We start from the raw sequence: 26,120 nt of genomic DNA on the forward strand, positions 1-26,120 counted from the left end.
TGTTGTAGTCACAGAAAGCACTTGGGATACAGAATCAGGTATGGACTTGGATTTTTGTTCCATTATTTATCAGCTGAGTTCCCTTGGGCAGTTACTTGACCTTATCAGTAAAAAGAGTATCTAAATATCCATTCATTCACTATTCAAACATTTATTAAGTGTCCCTCAGCGCACATTAGAATTACCCGGAAAACTTTTAAAGCTACTGGTTCCCTGAAATGAGACAGCATATAGAATTAGATGATAATGTAATGAAATAATCTATCAGTGTGATTATTAGGTCTTAGGGATTCTGATTTTATTGGTCTGGTATCTGGTATTGTCATTTTATTTATTTTTTTTTATTTTAAAAAATATTTCATTTATTTATCTTTAGAAAGAGGGGAAGGGAGGGAGAAAGAGAGGGAGAGAAACATCGCTGTGTGGGAGATTCATGGATCAGTTGCCTCTTGCACGCCCCCATCTGGGGACCTGACCTGCAACCCAGGCATGTGCCCTGACCAGGAACTGGACCAGCCACCTTTCGGTTCACAGGCCAGCACTCAACCCACTGAGCCACACCAGCCAGGCCTGGTATTGCCACTTCAGAACCACAGGTGATTCTAATGTGCCATCAAGACTGAGAACCAAAGTGGAGATATAAAAAGTGATAAAATGCAACACATCAGCCTTTGAAGGAAATGAATTTAGGCTCTACCACTTACTAGGAGTGCAACTGTAAGCAAGACAGAGGATACTAACTTTCCTATGCTGATATGAGTTAAACGGGATAAATTATGTGAAAATACTTAGCAGATATCCCAGCCTATGGTAGATGTTCAACAATGTTATTGAATCTGGCAAGTTACTAACCTAGACTAGTAGGTTTCAATCTTCAGTGTAAAAAAGGAATCATCTGGAGGGCCTATGAAACCAGAGCTTGCTAGGCCCACCTCCAGAATTTCTGATTCTGTATGTCTAGGGTGGGTCTGAGATTTGTATTTCTAAGAGGTTCTCAGGTCATACTGATACTGTTGAGTCCAGGATCACACTTTGAGAACTGCTGACCTCAACTATAAACTTCTGAGGACAGGAGTTGACTCATTTACCAAAGCTTGCTCAATGCCTAATACAGCTTCCAACATAGACTACCAGTGCAATATTTTCCAATGAATGGTTCATACCACTCTGTGCCTCAAAATAACTAATATTTACCATCAATAATATGAGAGCAATAACTTTTGTGCACTACTGGGCTCCCAGAACGAAGAACATGGCTTGGCACATAGCAGTGTTCAAAGATTTTTTTTATTTTTAGATAGAGTGGAAGGGAGGGAGAAAGAGAGGGAGGGACACATCAGTGTGTGGGGACCTGGCCCACAACCCAGGCATGTGCCCTGACTGGGAATGGAACCAGAGACCCTTTGGTTCACAGGCCAGCACTCAATCCACTGAGTCACACCAGCCAGGGCTCAAAGATAATTATGAAATAAACATTATTGAAATGATTCAATGAGGCCATGTACCATATTTTGGCATGTATAATGTGCACTTTTGTGCCCAAATTTTTGAGGGAAAAATAGAGATGTGCATTATACATGGGTAGTACCTGAAATACCTTGTATCTGTTCTTGTGCTTGGTAATTATTTGTTACATAAAACTTCTTGTATAATACGTTCAAAGTAAATGCTAAAATTCCTTTTTAATACAAAAAACCCAGTATCTTAATATAAATATATAATTGAATTAAAAAAAATTAAAATGAAATATTTTTTTTCCTGAAAGTTTGGGCTGAAAATGTGGGTGCACTGTATATACACAGGAGTGCATTATACATGGCAAAATATGGTGTATTTTAAGAAATCATCCAAAGATTAGCTACAATTGTTGTTCATTAGGGGTAATAACAATTACTCCAGAAACTGTAGCTCTTCCACATGCTGGCAGTATTCTGAGAGCAGAGATCATCTAGCTTTCATAGTTCTGCATCTAAACCAAGGAACTGTATAAAAGTGGTTAACTAATAAGAGCTGTCTTTCACCCAGCGCTTACTACGGCGCCAGGCTATCTACGAAACTACTAGAAAGGCATCAAACTATTATAAGGGTATTTAATATTCTCTCCATTTTACAGATGAAAGAAACTGAGGCAGAGATTAAGTTGCCCAAGATAGCGATTACAGAGCCAGCGCACTAAAACATGAAACCCTAAAGCACAGTTAGTGCCCTTTACTCTCACATGTCCCGCAAACCTCATGACCGGCAAAGGTCATGGGTGAGAACAACATCGAAGGCGGAAATCAATGGAGTTAGGGGTCAGCAGGAAGTAGCTGCGGGACTCTAGGTCAGAGTTCCCTAACAGGTCATAAACGATTGAGGGATTCGTTACTAAACACAGCTTGACCTAGTAGTCTTCGCAATCGCTTCTCAGCTGGTGGAACCCTAAGGCGACCAGGACATCGGAAGGGGTGGGTTGGGCAACCGAAAAGCAAAAAAACCTGCGGAGCCGCCAAAAGGGCGGACCGGATCGTAGAAGAAATTAGCGCATGCGCGGCATCCGGGTTCCTGGGCGCTTGCCCACTGCAGACGTGGCAGAAGGAGTGGTCCGGCCCAAGAGCGTGGGGGTGGAACTTCCGGGGGCGACACGACAGCCCCTTAGGAACCGGAAGTGGAGCCTGGGATCCTTGACGTTAGGAACGAGTCGAACCTGGATCTGGACCCGGGTGAGGAGTGGCATCCGGAGGCTGGTGGGTAGGAAAGAAAAGGAGAGGCCGGGGTGTCACTGGCCAGATCGGGGTTCGATCTGAGACGGGAGGGAGGAACCCGGGGGCGGGGCTGGGTAAGAGACCCTCACCTCACGCAACACTGTCTAAGACCAGCCTTAGACCCTACCTCCCTTCTCTCCTCCCGGCCCAGATTCCGGCTCCCGCTTCCTGCCCCGAGCCCGTTGAAAGGGCAAGATGCTCGATGTCCATGCTTAATGGATCAGCTCTCCCTCATCGTGGCCCGAGAAGCTGCCTTGGCTTCTCGGTCTTGATCCCGGGCGCTCCCAGCCTCCACAGCTCAACTACTTTCAGAGTTGTAGAAAGCTTGCCCCGCCTCCTGGGTTGCACCCTCGACTGTCCACCCAGAATGGAGTGGAAACTTGAGCCTGCTCCAAACTCTTGGGGGTGTTTGAGGGAATTATGTTCTGGAGAAGAAGCTCCTCTCCTTTAACCCTCAGCCCCACACTGACTTTAGGAAGATGAAGGGGAGAGGATCATCTGTCAAGCTTAGTGTTGCGACCTGTGTAAGGTTTAGGATTTGGAAGAAAAACGGCCAAGATGGCTCTGAGTTTAAAGAGTTCTAGTCCAGAAGGCAACTCAGCTCTTCCATAGTCAAGATGACCCTTCTTAACAAAGGGAAGAGGCCCGTTGTTCCACTCAGCAGCTTTGAGCTCTCCTGCTTCCTGGGCCCCTTTTCTGTACTCAGGTAGTCTTGTTCTTGGAGGGATCGAGGAAGGGACCTCAAATTCATTCCTCTGTTGCAGGGCAAGACTGTAATAATTTTGGTGGTAGCCTAGATTCATGACAAGCACATAAGGAGAGCAGAAACAGGAAGAGCTGGAGAGGTGCATAGGGATTTGGAATACTCATAGTCTCTCTACTTGATGGATGAGGTGAATGATCTTTTTTCTATGAAATCTGACTTTGCTGCTGATCCTTGAACTGTTTCCCTACGTTATCGTGAGAACTTTCTTTTGTGCCTGGCCTGAACTCGCTTCTAATCTGATACCTTGCTGGAGCTTTTAGTTGTCCTTTACATTTAGTTATTCTAATGCTTCAGTTCTAAGGTACATACAGTTCTTTGGGGGGAAGACTGGAGATGGAGTAGCATTTGGATTATTGTAATTTATCCAAAGAATGTCATTTCTATAGTCAGTTACTCTAAAATTTGTCTTTTCAGGGGAACAGAATTTACCTGATCTATTTTAGACATGTAGCCTGAGTAATTAAAAGTGACTGATGCACTAGAGGATACCCAGTGTTTGTTGAATGAATGGATGCTAGAATGAATGAGTGGAACGTGGGAACCTTGGTTCATTTACCTGTGATAGCACAGAAGGTCATTAGGGGCAGGACTCCTTGTGTGTCTAGACACTAGAAATCATACCACTGGGGAATGGAGGCTGCTGTACCATTCCAGTGGGCCCGTCTGAAGTTGAAATTTATACCCTCTTGGCAGTGACATAGCATGGGGTTCAGAGTAACAAAATCCTTACTTTGGGGAGGTAATCTGGCTACTGCTGGGGCAGAAAATTACAAAGATCCTGTGGAGTGTGGGAATGATTAGGCTGATCACTGCCTGATAAGGTCAGTCCTATTTTTTTTTATCTACTTCCTACCCTGTATAGTTGCTCTCTCTTTAGAGAGTTGATTTTGACTAATTTCTCTCTTCTCTCATATCTAATAGGTGAGACCAAGTTGGGGATGCTCTCATAATGAACGTCAACCAATCAGCTCCACCTGTGCCGCCGTTTGGGCAGCCCCAACCTGTATACCCAGGGTATCATCAATCCAGCTATGGTGGGCAACCAGGGTCCACAGCCCCTCCCACACCCTATGGGGCCTACAATGGGCCGGTACCAGGCTATCAGCAAGCACCTCCCCCAGGTATGTTTCCAGGTGTCCTTTGAAGTAAGCAGGGGAATCAGTCTTTAGGTTGGGTTGTATTTCCCTACCAAAGTTGTCTAGAGAGTTGGGGTGACTGGGATTGAGGAACATGAATGTGGCTGTTGGTCACTGAGAGCCAGAGCCCTGTGAGCAGTCTGCGCCTCCCCATTTTTACATAAAGTGACTGTGTTTCTGCCTTAAGGCATCTAATAAGGCCATATCTCCATATTCAATGGCACTTCATTTCCTGTGGGTGTCACCCTGTGCAGCCTTACCTGGCTGCATTGTTCACAGATGGATGGAAGGGCTGTGGTTACAGGTTCTCCAGGGGCTATGACCAAGACTGAATATTTCCTGTTGACCTCAGGTCTCCCTGAAATTACTTGTTCCTCATGTATATTGGTAATGCCTCTCATTGGACGGACAGTTCTGTCGAAGAATGACTCTTGGACGTGGGGAGCTAGTTCATACATAAAAAGTGTGGTGTTTGTGTGCCTGATTTTTTCTGCCTCATATCTTTCTGCTGATATCATTCCATTCCCTTTGCTTGAGTTCCCTCTGATTCTTAGAGGCTCTATAATATCAGGGCGATAAGGATATGCTCTTTATCTGGTGCTTCCTTAAAATCAGCGTTTGGCTTTTACATTTCTTTTTCAAGAAGAGCAGCTAATACTCTACAGAATATCCATAAGGACTTTTATTTATGTATTTATGTATGTATGTATGTATGTATTAAAATATTTTATTTATTTTGAGAGGGGGGAAGGGAGGGAGAAAGAGGGAGAGAAACATCAGTGTGTGGTTGCCTCTTGCACGCCCCCTACTGGGGACCTGGCCTGCAACCCAGGCATATGCTCTGGCTGGAAAGGGAACTGACAACCCTGTGGTTTGCAGGCCCACGCTCAATCCACTGAGCTATACCAACCAGGGCCATAAGGACTTTTAGAAAACAGTTAGCAGTAGATCTTTGGTTAGGCTAATTGAGGACTTAAGGTATGCCAAATGCTTTATGCTGCTTTTTTGTTTTGTTTTGTTTTTTAAAGATTTTAACAGAAGGGAAGGGAGGGAGAAAAAGAGGGAGAGAAACATCAGTGTGTGGTTGCCTCTTATGTGACCTGTACTGGGGACCTGGCCAGCAACCCAGGCATGTGCTCGAACCGGGAAGCAAACCGGCGACCTTTTGGTTCTCAGCCAGCATTCAATCTACTGAGCCACACCAGCCAGGGCTTTATGCTGCTTTTTAAGATAGTAAAGATAGTAAATCTAGCCCTGGCCAGGTGGCCCAGTTGGTTGGAGTGTTGTCCTGTACACCAAAAGGTTGTGAGCTTGATTCCCCATCAGGCATATACCTAAGTTATAAGTTTGATTGGAGGCAACCAATTGATGTCTCTCTCTCTCTGCCTTTCTCTTTCTCTCAAATTAATAAATATAGGTTATCCTCAGGTGAGGATTAAAAAAAAAAAAAGTAAATTCCATGAAGGGATATGGGATCAAGGAGGCATAGGTGAGATTTGGGAAATGAAATATTACTATTTTAATTTTAACTTCGAAAAAAATTCATGAAATGGGGAGATTAGGTCTCAGATTTCTGGAAGAGGCTTACTCTGGGTTGGGACTTTGGCTGGACAGAGTCCACCTCTGATCTGTGAAGTCCTGGCTTATCAAGATGGAGTTTGGCATTGCCTCAAGAGGAAGCTTTGTTATTGAAAGGAGAACATTTGTGGTTCGGTGATGGCTAGTAAGCAGGTTCAGATTGATCATGTTCCTGTAGGCAGGCTCTCTAGTGTCTAATCTCTGCTGAAGGCAGAGGAAAAGACAGACAAATGAACAGGGGTCCGCATCATTTCCAAAGTGATGTGCCAAGTAACTAATTGCTTTCTTCCTGCATTTCATGTGGAAAGGATGGTTGGGGGATAGTGGAAAGGAAGGATGATTGGGGGAAGTAGAGGTAACTTTCTTTGATGGGAGCTCTGATGAGCAGAAAGGATAGAGTCTAGCTTTTGTTAAGGTGTAAGTGGCAGAACTAATGGGAGGTCAGGCCAACTGTCCTTACTGAACTGTTGGGCAGACACAAAGTCTCCAAACTATGGGAACACTTTCCTGAGCCGCGTGCTGTGGGGAGACTCAGCACTTAGAAGGGGATGAGAAGAAGATGGTTAGGAAGAATAGAATATGTGAAGAGGCGGTTGGCAGAATAGTCTCCCCAAGAGGAACCTTTCTTTACAACCTAGTTCAGGGTTTACTTGGTCATCTTCTGTGCCACTTTTCTCATATATGCTCTAAGTTTCTAAGTTCTGGAGTACACACTTTTTCCTTAAAAGAATTGACTTTTAGTTTAGGGTGTTGAGTGAGAGTAAGTGTGTGGTGATCCCAGGAAGATCCTACATTCTTATAGCTCTGGCTACAGCTTTACTTGTATTATACCTCTTGAGGAGAGTGGAGGCTCTCTGATTCAGCATCAGTGCTCAGAGTCTGTTGTAGCTAGGTTTGCAAGTGGGTGGTCTCCTTTTTGTTACAAAGCTGTGATACTGGGTCAGTGAAGGTCTGAGCTTATTGATTTTTGCTTTGCATTCCTCACACAGGGTGGAGGAGAAAGTTATTTCCCAATTTCTTATTTTCTGTCCTTTACCCTCAGGTGTGTCAAGAGCCCCACCATCTTCAGGGGTGCCTCCAACCTCCACAGCACAAGTCCCTTCTGGCCAGGGTGCATATGGCCAGTTTGGCCAAGGAGATATACAGAATGGGCCTAGCTCCACTGTTCAGATGCAGAGGTATGTACTTGGGTCAACCTTAAATTGGTCCGATGAAACTGGAAGGATTAGGAATGTATGAGGGCCTGTTTCCCTTTTCCTTTTTTTTTTGGTTTGCCTTTTATTTTATTTATTTATTTATTTCTGGGAATTTAACATATTTTCTTTTTTCATTGATTTATTGGGGTGACATTGGTTAATAAAGTATGTAAGTTTCAGATGTACAGTTCTATAACACTTCATCTGTATATTGTATTATGTGTTCACCACCCCAAATCAAGTCTCTTTTTATCAGCATTTATCCCCCCTTTACCGTGTTCTACCTCCCCCCATGCTCCTTTCCCTCTGGTAATCACCATGTTGTCTGTGTTTGTGAGATGGTTTTTTCTTTTTTTTCTTAATTCCTTCTTGCCTTTCTTTTAGACCCCCTTTTCTCTTTCCTGCTCCTTTTTGTATTTTGTTTTTCTTTTTTCAGGTTACAGATGCTGCCACTGTCCACTCTGTGGATTACTGACCTCTTTTAGTACCTGAGTTCTTTTGCATGTTCTTTGTCTTTCTTTGAACTTGAGGTTTTTTTTCCTGCCTAGACATATATCTTCAATAATTATAATATTTCTATCATACTGAGTCTACCTAAGGGAGAAACAGGAAAAAGGGACCTTAGGATATTTGTCTTCTCTGACTTTCCTCTTTCCTCTAGATCAGGCACTTAGTAGGACTTACTGGTTAAGTTCAGGTGTGACCATTTATGAAAGAAAAGATCTTACAGGAAAACCACTTATGTCATTCTGTGAAAGCTTTCATTGTTCATCAAGGCCAATATATTATTCTGATGATCATCAAAAAAAACCCCATATAAATGATGAAAACTTGGGTAGTGCATGGTCTGTATAACTGTGGGAAGGGTGTGTAGTAATGGAGGAGTCACTTACTGACATTTTTATTGGGTGTCCAGAATGTACATTTTTAGCATTGAACGCAAACCTGGAGAAAGATCCTGAGAAGTTCTCCTAACCCTGGGTGTTTGAATATTCTGTAAGCAGTATAGAGAATTCATTCATTCATCCACTCAAAAAAATATTTATTTTGTACTATTATGTATCAGACATTATTCTAGAGGTTGGAGATATAGCAGTAAACAAAACAGACCAGTCTCAGCCCTCATGAAGCTTACAACCTAGTGAAATACTCAGAAGATAACAAGTAGACGATATAAATGAGAAAGAAAACAGTGAGGATATAGAGCATGACTTTGAGAGGGTAGGGAGCTGTTTTAAACACATTGGTCAAGGGAAGCCTCTCTCGTGGTATTCGAAACCTCAGTGAAATGATGAAGGGAGCTCTCCAAAGGTCTAGGGGAAGTGTCGTAGATAGAGGGCACAAGTGCAAAGGTCCTGATTAATTAATTAATTTAATTTGAGAAATTAATTTGGTGGATTTCAAGGAGGCCAGTGTGGCTAGCCCAGTGGAGGGTAGAGGAGATGAGGAAGAAACATAGGCAGGAGACATATTATGCAATGCTTTGTAAGCCTGATTAAGATGTTTAAATTTGATTTTTAGTTGCTGTGATAAGCCTTTGGAGAATATTAAGCTGGGGAGTAATGGTCCCGTTATTTGTTTATTTATACAATGGATATTCATTGCAATGTAAAACACATACAAAAATACATACAAGACAAATTATGGCTTAATAGATTATTATAAAGTGAACCCCCTTGTAACTATAACCCAGCTCAAGAAATAGAACTTTGTCACATACCTTAAAAGCCCCGTTCATTTACCTCAGTTAAATCATAACTCTCCCTTCCCTCATAAGTAACCATTATCCTAACTTTTATGGTAACTATTTTCTTGGGTTTTTAAAAATAATTTACACTTAAAGGTACATTCCCGAGATACCAAGTTTAGTTGCCTATTAAAAAAAAACAACAACCTTAATGTGTCTTTTAAGTCTGTAGGTTCCCTCTCTCTTTCTTACTCTTTATCATTGAAGAATCCAAGCTAATTGAGCTGAAGAATTTCCCAAAGCCTGGATTCTCCTGGTTGCATATTCATGTTATAGTTTGATGTGTTCCTCTTTCCTCTATATTTCCTGCAAATCAGCAGCCTGGCACAGAGACTGGATCTGGGTTTGATTTCTTTGGATAATGTGGGCCGAGACTATAGAAGGCACATAGTATCTTGTTTTCTCTCGTTTTTTGAAGTTAGGAGTTGTTGATGCTTAATGCATATGTAGATTAATTTGTTGGGTTTTCAAAATGGTGATATTCTAATTCTTTTGTTTCTTTTTCATTCATTTGTTTGAATACCATTATAGACAATTTTTGTCATTTTGGTTATCATTGTGAAATTCATGTAAGGTAAATGCTTGACTCTTTACCTTTATTTACCAGTTTACAAGGGAATGAATTGGTTTTCTGTTATCTACTGAAGGTCACCAGTTCTTTTTGGTATCATGAATTTATGGACTTTTAACATACTTGATGGGTTTCAATCCATTGTAATTATTATCGTTATTGAAGTTGAAAATGTCCCATTTTGGCCAATGGGAGCCTCTTCATTGATTCCTGAGTCCTTTTGACATGACCCTAGTAATCTTTAAGTATGATAAGATGTTGCAGGCTTATCTTATATGTGTTATTTCCCAGACCAGGAGTTAGCCGGTTTTCCAAGAAATCTTTTTACTTAATTGGTGAGAAATGATATTTTTTTACTGTAATCTGAGCACTAGGCATGTTCATTTCTACCTGACTGGTCCCTTTCTGGGCCTTTTCAGGGGGCATAGCTAAGAAATATATATCTCATATGTTAAAGGTAAAATACCTCATTATTTTAAATTTGTACTTCTAAATCAAATTGAAGACTGCAGAGCCTTTACTTGACCTCTGTATTATATTTATATCTCTTTTCGTCAAACCAGGAATCTCGTTTCTTAAGGCCGTGGGATGATAGAATTAGAATACTGAAATATGCCACAATTTCTCACTTATTTTATCCCTTGTCATACACAGCAGTCTCGGTACAACAATGCTAACGTTGTCACAAGTATGGTCGCTAAGAATATTACTTAAAAATTTGTATATGCTCTTATTCTCTAATAATTTTTGAAAAAGATCTTATTTATTTTAAGAAGAGGTCAATCTTTTCTGGATTCAAGAGTAGAAGTAAGGATTCCTGTTAGGCTGTTGTTGCAGTAATCCAGGTAACGGATGATCTTGGTTCGGCTTAGGATGGCCATGGTAGAGGTATGAGAAATAGACCTGGGATACATTTCAAAGGTAGAGTCAATAGGATTGGGCATGAGTTCAAAGAGAAAGAGGAATTCTGTATGTCTCTGAACTTGTTGGCTTAAGAAACTGGGTACTATTTACTGAAGTAGGAAATATTTGAGAAGGAGTGGATTTGGGGGGTGAAATGAAGGGTTTTATTTTGTTTCTAATAGATTTAAGAAAGCTACGAGCTGGGAGACTGGGGAAGATGGCAGTATAGGTTTTGAGATATATAAAAACAATTTTTAAAAAGCTCTAGCTACCAAGTAGAGATATTGAATGGGTAGTTGTATATACCATAGCTGAGGAATGATGTTGGGACTGGAGGTATAAATCTGGAGGTCTTCTGTATAGAGATATTACTTAAAGTCACAGGACTAGTTGAAATCACTTAGAAAGTGAGGGTTGAGAATAAAGAATAGAATTGAATACTGAACCTTGGAGCTTACCAACATTTAAAAAGAAGTTAGAGGAGGAGCCCTCAAAAGACAATGAGATAGAGCAGTAGTGAGGTAGGAGATTAGGCAGGAGAGTGTTGCATCCTGAAACTAGATGAAGAAAGAATTTCAGGAAGGCAAGAGTAATTAGCTGTGTCATTTGCTGCTGAAAGGTAAGATGCAGACTGAGGATTGACCTTGGGCTTGGCAAGGTTCAGAATCATTGATAAATGTAGTTTCAGTGGAGATATGAAGACAACTGTTTCGTCGGAGTGGGTCACAGAGTTTCCGTTGGGTAATAGATTATTATAACCTGAACTGTTTGCTGTAAACATTTAGAAAGGAGAAAGGAAATAGAAGCAAAAAATTTTTTTCAAGTGCATAATCAAGCTTAAAAGCTTGAAATCCTCAAGTGCAAGAGACACCAAGTGGGAACTGAAAATGAGAGTGGTGAGCTGACCCTGTGGCTGCCTGTGGAGAGGGTGGGAATTATCATCTTGAGAATCTGGGGCTTAAGCAGGTACTGGGGATGGAGGATGATACTTTTGGCTTTTCTGAGCTGAGATTTGGAATGAAGACCTTTGTTTATGAAGTCTGGACTTGGGCCGCACCTTTCATGAACAGATCGACTAGGGGAAAGAATCTGCACACTGGCAGAGAGAGAATCCTGTTTCTCCTGGGCTGGCTGTGGATAAGTAGGAATAAAAAAGTTTTGGGACTGCAAATGAACATGAGGGAGCTATTTGGAGTGACGAAAATGTTCTAAAGGTAGATTCTGGTGATGGTTGCACAGCTCTATAAATTTACTAAAAATTGTGAATTATACACTTAAAAGGAGTGAATTTGATGGTATGAAACTTATATCTCAAAGCTTTTTAATTTGATCTTGGGTGGCAACATCTCCCAGAAGCAAATGCAAAACAACCACACTCCCTCAGCCTAGTCTGAAGAGATTCTCAGGAAAAACAATGTTGATTAGGGTAAATAGAGACTATTGGAGGAGTGCAGACAGTAGAATAGTACCTTGAAAGCATTGAGGAATATAATTGTCAACCTAGAATTATGTCCATAGCTAAGAGAGAGGGCAAATATAGACATTTTCAGACACAGACTGAGAGTTTATTATGTATAGACTCTGGCTGGGAAAACTACTAAGGAGAAGAAAAGAAACAAAAATGAACCCAGAAAGTAGGAGCTTTAAAGAGACAGAGAAATAGTAATTAGAGACAGAGACAGAGCATAGATCAGTTCTTTTGCAATATATGGCTAAAAAGAGGAGCAAAAGCTTGAGGGGGCTGTGAGGTTTTCAGGTCATTTTATTTGGATTAAAAAAACTGATACAATTTACATACCATGTGAATTTAAAGTGTACAATTAAGTGGTTTTTATTGTATTCACAGTTATATGCAACCATCATCACAGACAATTTGGAACATTTTATCACCGTAAGAAGAAATACCATATCCTTTAGCTAAGGAGCTGCGCCTGTGTATCTATTCCTTTAATCCCCTACACCCACAACTCTAACAACCTCTAATTATTTTCGGTGGCTATAGATTTCCCTATTCTGGACTTTCATATGAGTGAAATCATATACTATATGATATTTTGTAACTGACTTCCTTCACTTAGCATGACTTTTCAAGGTTTGTATTGCAGCATGTATCAGTACTTTTTTATGGCCAAGTAATATTTCATTATATGGATACAATACCACATTTTGTTTATCTATTTATCCCCTGCTGGACTTTTGGGTTTTTTCACTATAGTTGGTTATTTTTTGAGATGTTTGTATGTTTGATTGAATGGAAAATACATTGGGGCCCTGGCTGGTGTGGCTCAGTGGATTGAGTGCCAGCCAGTGAACCAAAGGGTCACCAGTTCCATTTCCAGTCAGGGCACATGCCTGGGTTGTGGGCGAGGTCCCCAGTAGGGGGCGTGTGAGAGGCAACCACACATTAATGTGTCTCTCCCTCTCTTTCTCCCTCCCTTCCCCTCTGTCTATAAATAAATAAATAAATAAAATATTTTTAGAAGCCTGCAAAGCCCAACAAAGAGCTTAGGGAGGTAAGGCTCACTGACATAACAGATAGAATATACTAGTTGAATGAATGAAAAAAAAGTGTGACACTACTGGACTAATAGATGCTGACCAAATATAATAAAGTACCAGCTATTCAGTAAAGACAAAATAAACAAGAAGGATAAATCAGAATTTCAGTGTAATAAACTGTTGTGAAGAATTGATTCATTCTTGAAATCCCAGAAGGAGTTTATTGTGTATAATAATCTATGTCAGGGGTGTCAAACTCATTTCCATCAGGGGTCACATCAGCCTTGCGGTTGCCTTCAAAGGGCTGAATGTAATTTTAGGACTGTATAAATGTAACTAGTCGTTAAGTAGGGGCAGGGAGCTCGGTGCTGCCACTGGGTAGAAACAAGGTGCCGGGCCAGATAAAACAAGGTGGAGGGCCGAATTCGGCCTGTGAGCCTTGTGTTTGCCACCTGTGATCTATGTTGTGGATTTCTGTAGTAATAACACTAGAACACCGAACGGTACAGTTGCTAGTTGGTAGGCAATGATATTGGAATGATTTTGTATTTATGTTTTAATGTGTCATCTGATACCATGGGACTGCCCAACATAGCTATCCAAGTAATCAGACTTTGCAAGATAAAGCCAGCTAGAAGGCTACCTGGTTATTGTTGTATTTTGGTAGCCTGTTTCTGGTGGATTTTACACATCTTCACGATTAGCACAGATTCCAAACTCAGCTGTCCTGCTTCACTGATCTTACAGAACTTTCTAACACCTTTCCCAGGATAAAGTAATAAATACTTTGGCTTAAAAGTTAGACAATCAAACTTCATTTGTTTGACCCCACATTTGTTAAGCACCTTTTGAGGGGTTAATATTTCTGTGCACCTTCCCTTTCAGTTCCTTTAGGGATTCTGATTACAAAACTGAGGTGGTTGGTCAGCAAAGCATTGAGGCAGAGGAGATGATAACCTAAGTAGCAGAGTAAATAATATTTGATCTGAGGGTGCTTGGCATATGTTTGTGGAGTGAACCTGATGGGAAATAAGATTTGTCATGAATAATCACAGTGTGGATCAGCAGGAATACAATTTATCTGCATATATACAAAAGTATGAAGTCATAAATGAGCCCAGGATGAGAATAAGATACTGTAAAACAATATAGCTTCCTGTATGATGTGGATTTCCTGCCAACTTTGAAAGGTGTCCTGCCCCACTAGTCCTTACTGCCTGCCTTCTCTTCACAGGCTCCCTGGGTCTCAGCCATTTGGGTCAGCCCCATTGGCCCCTGTGGTCAGCCAGCCAGCTGTGCTTCAGCCCTATGGTCCTCCCCCATCAAGTGCGCAGGTGACTGCCCAGATGGCTGGAATGCAGATCAGTGGTGCTGTTGCCCCAGCCCCTCCCCCTTCAGGGTTGGGCTATGGTGAGTAGCTGTGACCACAGAAATGTTACTGTTCCTCCCTATTTTAGAAGCATCAGGCTGTGGGGCTATATGTTAATCCCTTTTATTTCTTATGCCTCTGAGCCCTAGCAGATAGGACAGGCATTCCTGTTCCTCTTATGTGGAAAGGGAAGTGATTTACTGAGTATAAATTCAGTAATGACAGGATCCTGATTCTACCTCTTCTACTTCTCAGGCCCACCAACATCACTGGCTTCAGCCTCAGGAAGTTTCCCTAACTCTGGTCTGTATGGCTCCTATCCTCAAGGCCAGGCTCCTCCCCTTAGCCAGGCACAGGGTCCTTCTGGGGCCCAGCTTCCCCAACGATCTGCCCCACAGCAGGCCTCCAGCTTCACACCCCCAGCTTCAGGGGGTCCTCGGATGCCTTCAATGACTGGTCCAATACTGCCTGGACAGAGTTTTGTGGGACCCCCAGTGAGCCAGCCCAACCATGTGTCTTCGCCTCCTCCTCAAGTTCTACACCCTGGTACCCAGATGGCTGGGCTCCCAGGACAGCCGCCACCTATGCACTCCTCCCAGCAGCCAGGCTATCAACCGCAACAAAATGGTAAGTTTTTCCCAAGATCTGTCTAGAAGCCAACAGCTTCAGCTCTTTAGGTGGTTGTTTTTGTTTGCTTGCTTTGGGTATTGCTTGCTAAGTGGTGAACTAGATGGACAGCTTCAGGGTAATATTAGTAGGATGTAGGGTTTATTCATCATTCTCGTAGTTTATTCTTTATTCTTTATTCTTATTGTTCAGATAGTGTGGTCTTTCTCTGAACGGTCATTACTCTGCCTCATAACTCTACATTTATAGGCGTCTAGTTATTTCCCTGAGGCCTTAAGAAGAGAGGGGATTTTGAGTTCATCAACCTTGTGTCCTTGTCACTCAGGTTCCTTTGGACCAGTCCGTGGCCCTCAGCCCAATTATGGAAGTCCCTACCCAGGAGCACCCACTTTTGGCAGTCAGCCTGGGCCTCCTCAGCCACTGCCTCCTAAGCGCCTGGATCCTGATGCCATCCCGAGCCCTGTAAGTAGGTAGTTATGTGGTCCTGGGGAAGGAGCTTGTGGCTGCCAGATAAGTGAATCAACCTAGATGAGATGTTTGCCAACATTTTCTGATTATTTTCCCTCTTCATTCATCTTCTAGGTATAGAAGCTAGATGTAATTTTTGACCCTTTGAACTGCAGCTTGAGGCCCCAGAAGTCTTTTGGGGCACTTTTACTCCATAGCTGGGCAGGAAAGGAAGGGAAGCCCGGAGTAATCAGCAGTGTCAGTAGAGCTCTGGGTTGAGTGCTGTGCTTCCTGAACTATTGGACGTAGCATGGTAATCTCTACCCTTCTGTGGCGTAGTGGCTGTGTTCAGGTCTTGTCCTCCTAGATCTAGTAGGACAGCAACCTTAATGGGTAGAGCTGGTGGGAATTCTCTGGTATTAGATGTTAAGAGAAGGAAGGCTTCACTGGTTTCTCTCTGTCCCTACTTGGATAGTTTTGGGAAAAAACCTTTAGTACTTCTGTTTGGTAGGCTCCTGTGTGGATGGGGAAAAGTGATCTACAGTTTACAAGCTCAGTTTGGGGAAGCTGCTTCTCCTGGAAGAGGGTGAATCTCACCCTTAGAGCCATCAGAATTCTCAGGCTTTTCCTTATCTTACTCAGAGTAGAGGTTGGGACTGAACTGTGAAGCGGGGGCCACTTTATAGCACTGTCTGCAACAGGTACTATGTCAGTTACCTTGCCATGCTTAGCCATTGTCATATTCCATTCTTTTCCCTCTTCCTTTGGGGAACTACCAGGGTGAGGGACCTTGTTGGCTAAGAGAGACCTGAAAGTATTAAGCAGCCCCTCCTTCCTTTCCCCTCCTTCAATGAGAAGGAGATTCCAGTACATGTGAGGGGAGGCTTCTTTCAGCATACGACTAGTCCTTAGGTGGGAGGTTTGGCCTTTTGGAGGGAATATTCCTCTTCTTCCTTAAGAATTCTCCCATTCAGCCCCTCTCTGTATAACCCCTGCTTGCCTCCTATATGCCCTTCTCCTTATTTTTCTACATCATAGTCTAAGCCATTAAAGCCTCTGTATTGGGCCAGAAAGACTTGGAATTTCTGATCTAGACAGAGCCTGATATCAGCAGTATGAGCTGGGCTCCAACTGTCATATTTAACTCATCAGGGTTGAGAGAAGTAACATCTGCTTCTTGTTCTTTTGTCTCCCTCCCTATATTCCCCTGCTGCCTTTATTATTAAAACACTAAAAGCAACTCAATGAGCTGCCTCCTCAGCAGAAAACCAGGCACAGAATAGACCCTGATGCCATTCCTAGTCCAGTAAGTGCAGGGGGTGGGTGTGTGTGTGTGTCATCCCTGTGTTAGTGCCATCCATGCATGCGTGTGACCTCATCTTCACCTCATCCACCATATCCATCCCTCTCCATCCTTTCCCTCAGTCCTTCTAGACCTCGCTTGTATAAACTAGAAGGATGTGCATGCTTCAAGTCACCATGTAATGAAGAAGTAGCAAGCTGCTACCAGTGCCTTAAGTATGGGGTGGTAGAAGGTCAGGCTGTAAGGTGGGGTCAGGTGGCATGTTAAGCTTTGGTGTTAGTCCTTCTGACTCCTCCAGGAGCCTACATGTGGCATTTGATGGAACAGGACAGAGATGAGCAGTAAATCCTTCCCCTTTGGGTTTGAATTTTCTACAGACTATGGACAAACATTTGAGTAGGTGGCTATGAATGTACAAGTTTGAGATACAGGCTTTCTTACAGGGGAAGGAACTACTGGTTGGGGAAAATGTGGGCCACTTTCTCAACTGGAGAGTCTTTTTGACTCTGATATATTTCTAAGCTTCGACTCCTTCTGCTATGGGATGTGGAGTCTTATTCTCCCTTTACTTTTTCTGGGTTTACCAAACTCATCTTGAAGTAACTGGCCAAGGGTCATCAGCCTGCACAAAGATCTGATTACTAGCTTTGCAAAATCTTTTTTATTTTTTTTTTCTTTTTCTGGGTTGTCAAAATGTGGGAGACTGAGGATTGGGCTATAAGGTATGGGTTCTTAACCTCTTCTCCCATATTTAAACACTGATGCTTACCTCAGCATAAGGCAGCATCTGCTTCCTCACCTTACCTGATCATTTCTGGCTGTTTAATCCTCTCCTCACCCTGTCCCTTCTACTTTCATTAAATGTAGAGTCATTCCAGGTAGATTCATTTTTACATGGTTACTGTTGTCTGTTTTCCTGCTCTCACTTGGACTGTGTCTTTGGGGGCAAGAAATGGAGTAGTTGAGATGGGGGAGGGAAGTGAAATCTGATCATGTTTGAAGGTTTCTGATAAAAGCTGGAGCTGTCCTGGAGTTGGGGGAATAAAAGGGTGATTATTATTGATTGAGGGTTTGGGCAATTCATAAAGAAACCCATTCTTGCTGTTGCCTGTCCAGCATTTTGCTGCTAGTTGTAGAGCAGAAGATTGGCATTGTAGCATTTTATGATCTCCAGAAGGAGAGCAGGCCTCGTACATGAGGTGTTCCCTGGCACATTGTTAGTTTCTATGCTGTAGTTTCAGCCTTTCTTTCTCCTGGTTCTCTGGGACCTGGTACTCCCTTCTGCCACCTCACTCATTTCACTTTCCCCTACAGATTCAGGTTATTGAGGATGACCGGAACAACCGCGGTTCAGAGCCATTCGTTACTGGAGTACGGGGCCAGGTGCCACCCTTAGTTACCACCAACTTCCTAGTGAAAGACCAAGGTGAGAAGGGCATTAACTCCTCCCTCTGGGGACTTTTACTCCAGGATAGCAGCTTATAGATGGGACTTTTATCAGTCTTTAATCAAAGACCAGCCCCTCATTGGTCTCTAGAGGGGTAAAAGCCATCATCAGCTCTAACATTTGTTGGGGTGATAGGGTGGATCAGCAGTGGAGAGCTGGTTAACTGGAGGGAATCTGTGATCTGACTCAGGTTTTCTGCTTCCTCCTCCAGGGAATGCAAGTCCTCGATACATTCGATGCACATCTTATAATATTCCTTGTACATCTGACATGGCTAAGCAGGCTCAGGTGCCCCTGGCAGCTGTCATCAAGCCACTGGCAAGGCTGCCGCCAGAAGAGGTAAGTCAGCGTATAATGAAAGGGAGGAAAGGAGGGACTTCTTCCTAGATACGATTCTGCAGTCACAATGGAAGACGTCTTGGCTGGGCAGGAGGGAGAGTGTCTTCAATTATTTCCTATCCCAGGGCTCATGCCTGAAGAGGGTGATAGGGATGAGAGCAAAAGCCCAAAACATTGCTGAATGGGATCAGCATCTATAGGGAAAACAAACAATATGAAAAGAGGCAGGGCCAACTTATAGGGGAAGAGACAGCTGGATTAAGGACACAGCTGGATACAGGAGCCTCTGAGAGTATGGTCATTTCCAGATGATTAGAAGAACACCATTCTAAAAACAAAATTATTCTATTGTATTTTTTTCTTATATGACATCCTATCATACCAGGTAGGCTAGGAATGTTAGGATAGCATATAAGGAAAAAAGGTAGATGAGGATCCAGTAGTCCTTCTCTTACCTGGCTCGGGCCCTAATCTGTCACCCTAGCACTTGAAATCAGCATAAAAAGAGAAAAGACGGCATTTGCTCTGCCAGACCTTGGTAGAATACCCTCGTGTTCATGCCTAGCTTATTAAACTCAGGGCAGATTTCTCTATAACCAGAAGCTCAAGGCTCACTTTATATCCTGTCTCTGTCTTCTCTTTTTCTCTTCCTGGGTCTCAGTGGAGATGCTTAGACATTTGGCTGCTGGTCTCTTATCTGTAGGGTGACATCTGCCTGGGGCATCAGTAAGTGCTGCATAAACCCAGGGATGGGAAGCACAAGCATCATAGATACTTGGTTGGGGAAGGAAGCGGGAACTCTGGGGCAAGAGTGAAGGCAATTGAAGATAGGGCCAGAATGAGAATCCTAGGTAATTTTTGGCTTTTTCCTCATGTGCCCATGGTAGTGCCTGGCTTGGTAGGGCCAAATTCACAGTCCCTTTTCTCATTCCAGAAGAAGTGAAAATCTGGAGATGGGGAGTAAGGAGAGACAACCATGGAATTTAGACTCTTAGGGATATTTCTGTGACCAGTACCCTCATCATTTGTATTCATTCCCCTTCACTGGACTCCCTCCCTAGGCAAAATATTTTAGCCATGGCTTCTCCTCCCTCCAGGTCGTTCCTTCTCATCTGTTGTCACATGTCCCAACCCACTGTAGCTTCCCTATATGTCTGAGCCCTTCCCCTTTGCTCCTTAGGCTTCACCGTATGTCGTCGACCATGGGGAATCTGGCCCTCTGCGCTGCAATCGCTGCAAAGCATACATGTGCCCTTTCATGCAGTTCATTGAGGGAGGGAGGCGCTTCCAGTGCTGCTTTTGCAGCTGTATCAATGATGGTATGTTCTCAGTGGCTGGGACTGGGGGAAGATCTGGATTTCATCTTCAGTGTTTTCTTTCTAGTTAGATAGATGAGGGTCCATTATCTAGGAACTGAGGAAGTAGGTCACATATGGGGCTATGGGGCAGTAGAGTGAGCTCAGCCAGGGCCAGACATACTAAGATTGAGAGTGGACCTTTGAATAACACTCTGCCATACTCCCCACAGTTCCCCCCCAGTATTTTCAACATCTGGATCATACCGGAAAACGTGTGGATGCTTACGACCGTCCTGAGCTATCCCTGGGCTCTTATGAATTCTTGGCCACTGTAGATTACTGCAAGGTGAGGGAAGATAGCATGGGGAGGAGCAGTGGGTAGAGGACAATGAGACAGCTAAGAATTGCTGTGATCATTTCCCTCACCCCTTCTTTGTCCCCTTTGATGTTGACTTCTCTCTAATCAACTGGCCTGCTTAGCAATGTCCCTCTCCCCCCATTTATTTCCTTTGCAGAACAATAAATTCCCCAGCCCTCCTGCCTTCATCTTCATGATTGATGTCTCCTACAATGCCATCAGGAGTGGTCTTGTTAGGCTCCTCTGTGAGGAGCTCAAGTCACTGTTAGACTTTCTACCTAGGTGAGAGTTAGGGAGCTGAGGTGCTTCCTTTGCATAATGATGTGGGGTGTGAGGTGGTGTCTGGGTTGACAGCAGATGGAGCCTGATGTCATGAGGCTGGGTGGTGGGGAAGGTGACAGGTTTGGGTAACAATGTCACCTTCTACAGGGAGGGTGGAGCAGAAGAGTCAGCAATCCGCGTTGGCTTTGTCACCTATAATAAGGTGCTCCACTTCTACAATGTGAAGAGCTCATTGGCCCAGCCGCAGATGATGGTTGTATCTGATGTGGCTGACATGTTTGTGCCACTGCTGGATGGCTTCCTGGTCAATGTCAATGAGTCTCGGGCAGTCATTACGAGGTAAGAGCCAGATTGCAGTGGTAGAGTGGAGGTGAGGTGGGTACAATCAAAGAAAGCCACAGAATTGAGCAGAGGGGTCAGTGGGAGAGCAGGAGCTGTGCCTCAGGAGTTTTCAGAGTTTGATGGCCAGAGGACTCTTCAAAGAATTTAGGACTCTGGAATCTGGATAAAAATTTTGATTGCCTCCCATCACCTCTCTCTTCAGCTTATTGGATCAGATTCCAGAAATGTTTGCAGACACAAGAGAGACAGAGACAGTATTTGCCCCAGTTATCCAGGCTGGGATGGAGGCCCTGAAGGTAAGGCTAGAGTACCCAGCAACCTCCTTTGCCTCACTTTCCTCTGACCATTGCACCCCTTGGGATACAACCCCTGTTTCATTAGTTTTTCATTACTGTCCGGTGAGTTAGCCTGTGTGACATAGCTGGTACTGAGTAAATGACAAGGGAGAGGGTGAATGAATAATAGATGAATAAAGGAAAGAATAAAAAAGTAGTCCTCTCTTCTTTCCTAGGCTGCCGAGTGTGCAGGGAAGCTGTTCCTGTTCCACACCTCCCTGCCCATCGCAGAGGCCCCAGGGAAACTGAAGAACAGAGATGACAGGAAGTTGATCAACACAGACAAGGAGAAGGTATGGGATTGAGAGATGGGGGGAGGACTTTCCATTGTAGAGGAGGGTGGTGACTCTTCACAATACAATACAATACAGTATTACTGATTTTCTTGAGGGGGAAAGGGATATTCTGTCCTTTCTCATGTCCCATTTGTGACTGCCAACCTTCTCCACTGCTCCCCACCTTTCTATCCCATGTCATTCCAAAGCCCTGGGTAGATTCCTTTTTTTAAAAAAGAGAATGTTTTACTACTATTACAAACTTCTGTGGGTAGATCAGAAGTTTACATATTATTTGAATACCCCATATTATATATATAATTCTCAAATAGGGTATAAGAGATATTTGAACATTTTCTTCGATTCTGCCCCAGACTCTGTTTCAGCCTCAGACAGGTGCTTATCAGACCCTGGCCAAAGAGTGTGTGGCCCAAGGTTGCTGTGTAGACCTCTTCCTTTTCCCTAACCAGTATGTGGATGTGGCCACGCTCTCTGTTGTGCCCCAGCTCACTGGTGGTTCTGTCTACAAATATGCTTGCTTTCAGGTACGGCATGGGACTCTGGGTGGCATGTGGAAGCAGGACAGGGAATGTCTGTCTACATGTGGAGTTGCTGTTTAGCTACGGACTCATTAATAGGAGTAGTGTTAGAGGAGAAGACTGCATAGTGTAAAGAAGGGAGCCATGAGTAGTGGTTGGGAGCATGGGGCTTAGAATTGGTCCTGGGTTGATATTCTGGCTCTACCACTTACTAGCTGTATAACCATCGGGAAATTCATTATTGTCTCTTTGTTTCTTCATCTCTAAAATGGGATTTTAATACTTATTATTAATTAGGATTTGTCATCACAGTCAAGTAATTATATGTAAAACATTTGATGTGGGATCTGGCACGTAATGTGCTTAAAAGCTATCATCATCATCATCAACACCATTATCATCATCTTCACTATTGTTATTGCAATTCAGCTTTTAGAGTGGAGGAGGTGCAGGGAGATTTTCCGCAGGATGTTATGTGGTGTGACTTTGGGCATGGTGGGCTGCAGGTGGAGAATGACCAGGAACGGTTTATGAGTGACCTGCGTCGGGACGTACAGAAGGTTGTTGGCTTTGATGCTGTGATGCGGGTCCGGACGAGCACCGGTCAGTCCTGGTTGGAGAAGAGCAGGTGGGGGGCTTAATCTGGGAGGGAGGCAAGTGGCACCTGTCATACCTTTAGCCCTGATCCTATCCATGTGGCCTCAGGTATCCGTGCTGTAGATTTTTTTGGAGCTTTCTACATGAGCAATACAACAGATGTGGAGCTGGCTGGGCTGGATGGGGACAAGACTGTGACTGTGGAATTCAAGCATGACGATCGACTTAATGAAGAGAGCGGAGCCCTCCTGCAGGTGGCAGGCGGGAGACAGGGACTGGGGAGGAAGTCTCAGGTGTCATTTCACTGGAGATAAAGAGGCTGCAGGAAAGAGGGTGAGGGGTGGGTAGAGAGGAGTAGAAGAGGATGGGGAAGGGATGGCTCACGTCTTTTCTGTAGTTAAATAATATAGCAAAGGAGCAGTTTTTCAGAGGGCTTTGGTGCAGAAGGGGTGTGAGCTCCCCCTTTCTCCCTTCCCCTAGTGTGCCTTGCTCTACACCAGCTGCGCAGGGCAGCGACGGCTCCGCATACACAACCTGGCCCTGAACTGCTGCACCCAGCTAGCTGATCTGTATCGAAACTGTGAGACCGACACGCTCATCAACTACATGGCTAAGTTTGGTGAGGAGAGAGGCAGGGCAGGGTGGGATTTGGGCTGAAAGAGGTGATAGTCAATGATTCAGCATTCCCAGGTAGGTGCGGTGGGAAGGTACATGTGATAGAGTGGCTGACCAGTGACCGTGCTATTCCTCTTTCTTATCTAGCATACCGGGGGGTTCTGAACAGCCCTGTGAAGACTGTCCGTGACACTCTTATCACTCAGTGTGCACAGATCCTGGCCTGTTACAGAAAGAACTGTGCCAGCCCCTCCTCTGCAGGACAGGTGGGGCAAAAATGTTGGTGGAGGAATTGTTTGTATTTGGGAGGGATTTCTTACGATTGACTTTATCTCGATAACCTCCCTCAGTTGATCCTTCCTGAGTGCATGAAGCTACTCCCAGTTTACCTGAACTGTGTGTTGAAGAGTGATGTCCTGCAGCCTGGAGCTGAAGTCACTACGGATGACCGTGCCTATGTCCGACAGCTGGTTACCTCCATGGATGTGGCTGAGACGAATGTCTTCTTCTATCCTCGGCTCCTACCACTGGTGCGACTGAGGGCTGGAGTATGAGACATTGCACTGAGACAGGGCCATCATAGAAGGAGGACGAGAAAGATTAGTATTATCTCTGTCTGCCATTAATGATTTTGTTTTTACTTATATTATCTGATGTAATTTTCACAGAGAATTACTGAAGGACTTAGCTTTCTGAAATTTTTGTGTGTGGGAGGTGGTAAACATGTCTTACGGTCCTCAGTGACATTTTTCCCCCTTTTGTCTAGACAAAGTCTCCCATTGAGAGTACCGCTGAACCACCAGCAGTTCGAGCATCTGAAGAACGTCTAAGCAATGGAGATATATATTTGCTGGAGAATGGGCTCAACCTTTTCATCTGGGTGGGAGCAAGTGTCCAACAGGGTGTTGTCCAGAGCCTCTTTGGCGTCTCCTCCTTCAGTCAGATCACCAGTGGCTTGGTGAGGGCAGGGCATCAAGGAGAATATGGGTGTGGAAGTGCACTCTGTGGTAGGAACCAATAAAATTAGTGTGCTAGTCCTCTTAAATAGCAGGGGCCACTTGGGAGGGCAGGGAGGGTGCTGTCGTTCTTCCCAAGCTTCCTTGTTTCAGATGATGCATAAATCTGTGCTGCCCCCATCTTGACTGGACTCAAGAGTCCCTTACCATAAGGATAAATGAATTTTGTGTTCCACCAGAGTATTCTGCCAGTTCTGGATAACCCATTGTCCAAGAAGGTGCGAGCCCTCATTGATGGCTTAAGGGCACAGAGATCGCGGTACATGAAGGTAACACTAATCTGAAGCTTGGATGTTTTACCATGTCAAGCCCTCACCTGGAAGGGGCGGGTGGTGTGGAGAGTGAATAAGTGACTGGATAATGGGATTTCAGGGCATGTTTAATTCCCATTGGCTCTGCCTCATGATCCTGTGTTCTGGCCTTAGCTTATCGTGGTGAAACAAGAGGACAAGCTGGAGATGCTGTTCAAGCACTTCCTGGTGGAAGACAAGAGCCTGAATGGGGGAGCATCTTATGTGGACTTTCTCTGTCATATGCACAAGGAGATTCGGCAGCTACTGAGCTAGAGCAAGTGGGTAAATGGCATAGGGTCCTAGGCCAGTTTCCAGAAAGTACCCCAGGGTAGCAGGGAAACCAGGACAGTTCCGTATCTTATAAGTCACGTAAGCTGACCTCAGTCTCTTTGGGGGGAGGGGGAGGTATGAGGAGACACCTTCTTTCCGGGCTCAAGTATCTTACCACTCTGTCATGTCCTGCTGATGGAAGGTGCCCCTGTCCCCTCACTTTGCCTTCCTTTTCCTGCTAATCCTGTCGTAATGAATGTAGTTTCTCAGTTCACTGTATATGATTCTGTATTGGGGGATTTGGAGGCACTCAGACCCTGGCAGTATCGTGTCCTTTTGGACCAACCTCCAAGAAGAGGGAGCAGGCAGGAAGAGGTGGAGATCCCAGGGTTATTGTGGGGGAGCGGCTAATTCAGCTCAGTGCCATCAACAACTTCCTATATTAGGGATAAAACATACAGGTGCACAAGAGCTCGAGTATAACCCTGAGGTGGTGGGGAGAAAAGTGGTTGGTCTTCCTTGGGCCTGGAAATCAGCGGCCAAGTCAAAATTACTGAGGGTGGTGGGTGGTGGATTAGCTTTCTCTGCTTCCACTGCTTTTTTCTGTCCTGCAATGATTGGTGATGAATCCGTGGATGGAGGCACATTGTCAGAGGTGAAAGAGCCTGGGAACTGAGTTGCAAAGTATATAAAGACCTGGGAGAGGTACCACCTCCTTTCCAGCTGGAGAGACCCAGCACTGGATGGTTCTGTAGGAAGCCTGGTCATCAACTTGCAATACCTCACAGAGCCAATCCACATCCCATTGAGCTCCCACTGGAAACACTGCTTCTCCAAGATGGAGTTTGTTGGGGAGCGAGGTGAAAGTGGCCAGAGCTCTGTGCTCTCCTCCCGAGACCCACCACCTGGGATTTGGTGTTGACAGAGTGGCTGACAGTTATCTTCCAACGCGAACTGGCTGGAGCAGGACAAGGGCTAGGCTTGATGGTGGCCGGGCTTGCTCCCAGCCTACGATGCCCCTGCTCTGGACCTCTCATTTCTCTTCATTGGTTTATTTTTCAATGCATCTTTAATTTGTAAAGAAATAAAATAAATTAAGATGTAACCAGTAGCCTCATTTTTTCCAGCGATGTGTCACTTGCCCTCTAGTCCTTCCTGCCAGGCGCAATAGCTCCTGGGAAGTGGACGGCTGAGAGAAGCTGCGCACGCGTATGGCCCTGTGGCGTAA

At 44.2% G+C, this 26,120-nt stretch overlaps 1 protein-coding gene and 1 long non-coding RNA gene across 7 annotated transcripts; one reads left to right on the top strand and one right to left on the bottom strand.

The window, feature by feature from the left end:
- Window positions 1-1,277: 1,277 nt before the first annotated feature.
- Window positions 1,278-3,063, bottom strand: LOC128780648 (uncharacterized). The gene is made up of 2 exons (XR_008426601.1): window positions 2,872-3,063; window positions 1,278-2,723 (listed from the first exon to the last, which is right to left on the bottom strand). It is a non-coding gene; the product is annotated as an uncharacterized lncRNA (long non-coding RNA).
- SEC24C (SEC24 homolog C, COPII coat complex component) lies at window positions 2,554-25,997 on the top strand. 6 transcript variants are annotated; one of them, XM_045195960.3, is made up of 25 exons: window positions 2,604-2,726; window positions 3,509-3,637; window positions 4,432-4,631; window positions 7,267-7,402; window positions 14,375-14,550; window positions 14,765-15,136; window positions 15,462-15,598; window positions 16,821-16,889; window positions 18,201-18,312; window positions 18,545-18,672; window positions 19,853-19,991; window positions 20,201-20,316; window positions 20,486-20,610; window positions 20,758-20,949; window positions 21,155-21,248; window positions 21,464-21,580; window positions 21,937-22,107; window positions 22,608-22,704; window positions 22,807-22,952; window positions 23,179-23,317; window positions 23,461-23,579; window positions 23,664-23,843; window positions 24,080-24,271; window positions 24,509-24,598; window positions 24,755-25,997. In XM_045195960.3, the coding sequence occupies exons 3-25, from the start codon at window positions 4,460-4,462 to the stop codon at window positions 24,893-24,895; spliced, it is 3,360 nt and encodes a 1,119-aa protein (XP_045051895.2). In that variant the 5' UTR covers window positions 2,604-2,726; window positions 3,509-3,637; window positions 4,432-4,459; the 3' UTR covers window positions 24,896-25,997. The 6 variants fall into 6 exon arrangements, with proteins under 6 accessions (XP_045051894.2, XP_045051895.2, XP_045051893.2 ...); XM_045195961.3 differs by having other exon boundaries at window positions 2,638-2,702; XM_045195959.3 differs by lacking the exon at window positions 3,509-3,637 and having other exon boundaries at window positions 2,554-2,702.
- Window positions 25,998-26,120: the final 123 nt, after the last annotated feature.

Source organism: Desmodus rotundus, chromosome 4 (genome assembly GCF_022682495.2).
Source record: "Desmodus rotundus isolate HL8 chromosome 4, HLdesRot8A.1, whole genome shotgun sequence".
Taxonomy (NCBI): domain Eukaryota; kingdom Metazoa; phylum Chordata; class Mammalia; order Chiroptera; family Phyllostomidae; genus Desmodus; species Desmodus rotundus.

What these genes read in the sequence shown, in the direction of transcription:
- SEC24C (XM_045195959.3), top strand. Translation starts at nt 4,460, where the DNA reads ATGAACGTCAACCAATCAGCTCCACCTGTGCCGCCGTTTGGGCAGCCC. An exon ending in CTTCCTAGTGAAAGACCAAG is followed by an intron (nt 18,313 to 18,544) that starts GTGAGAAGGGCA and finishes TTCCTCCTCCAG; the next exon opens with GGAATGCAAGTCCTCGATAC. An exon ending in GTCAGATCACCAGTGGCTTG is followed by an intron (nt 24,272 to 24,508) that starts GTGAGGGCAGGG and finishes GTGTTCCACCAG; the next exon opens with AGTATTCTGCCAGTTCTGGA.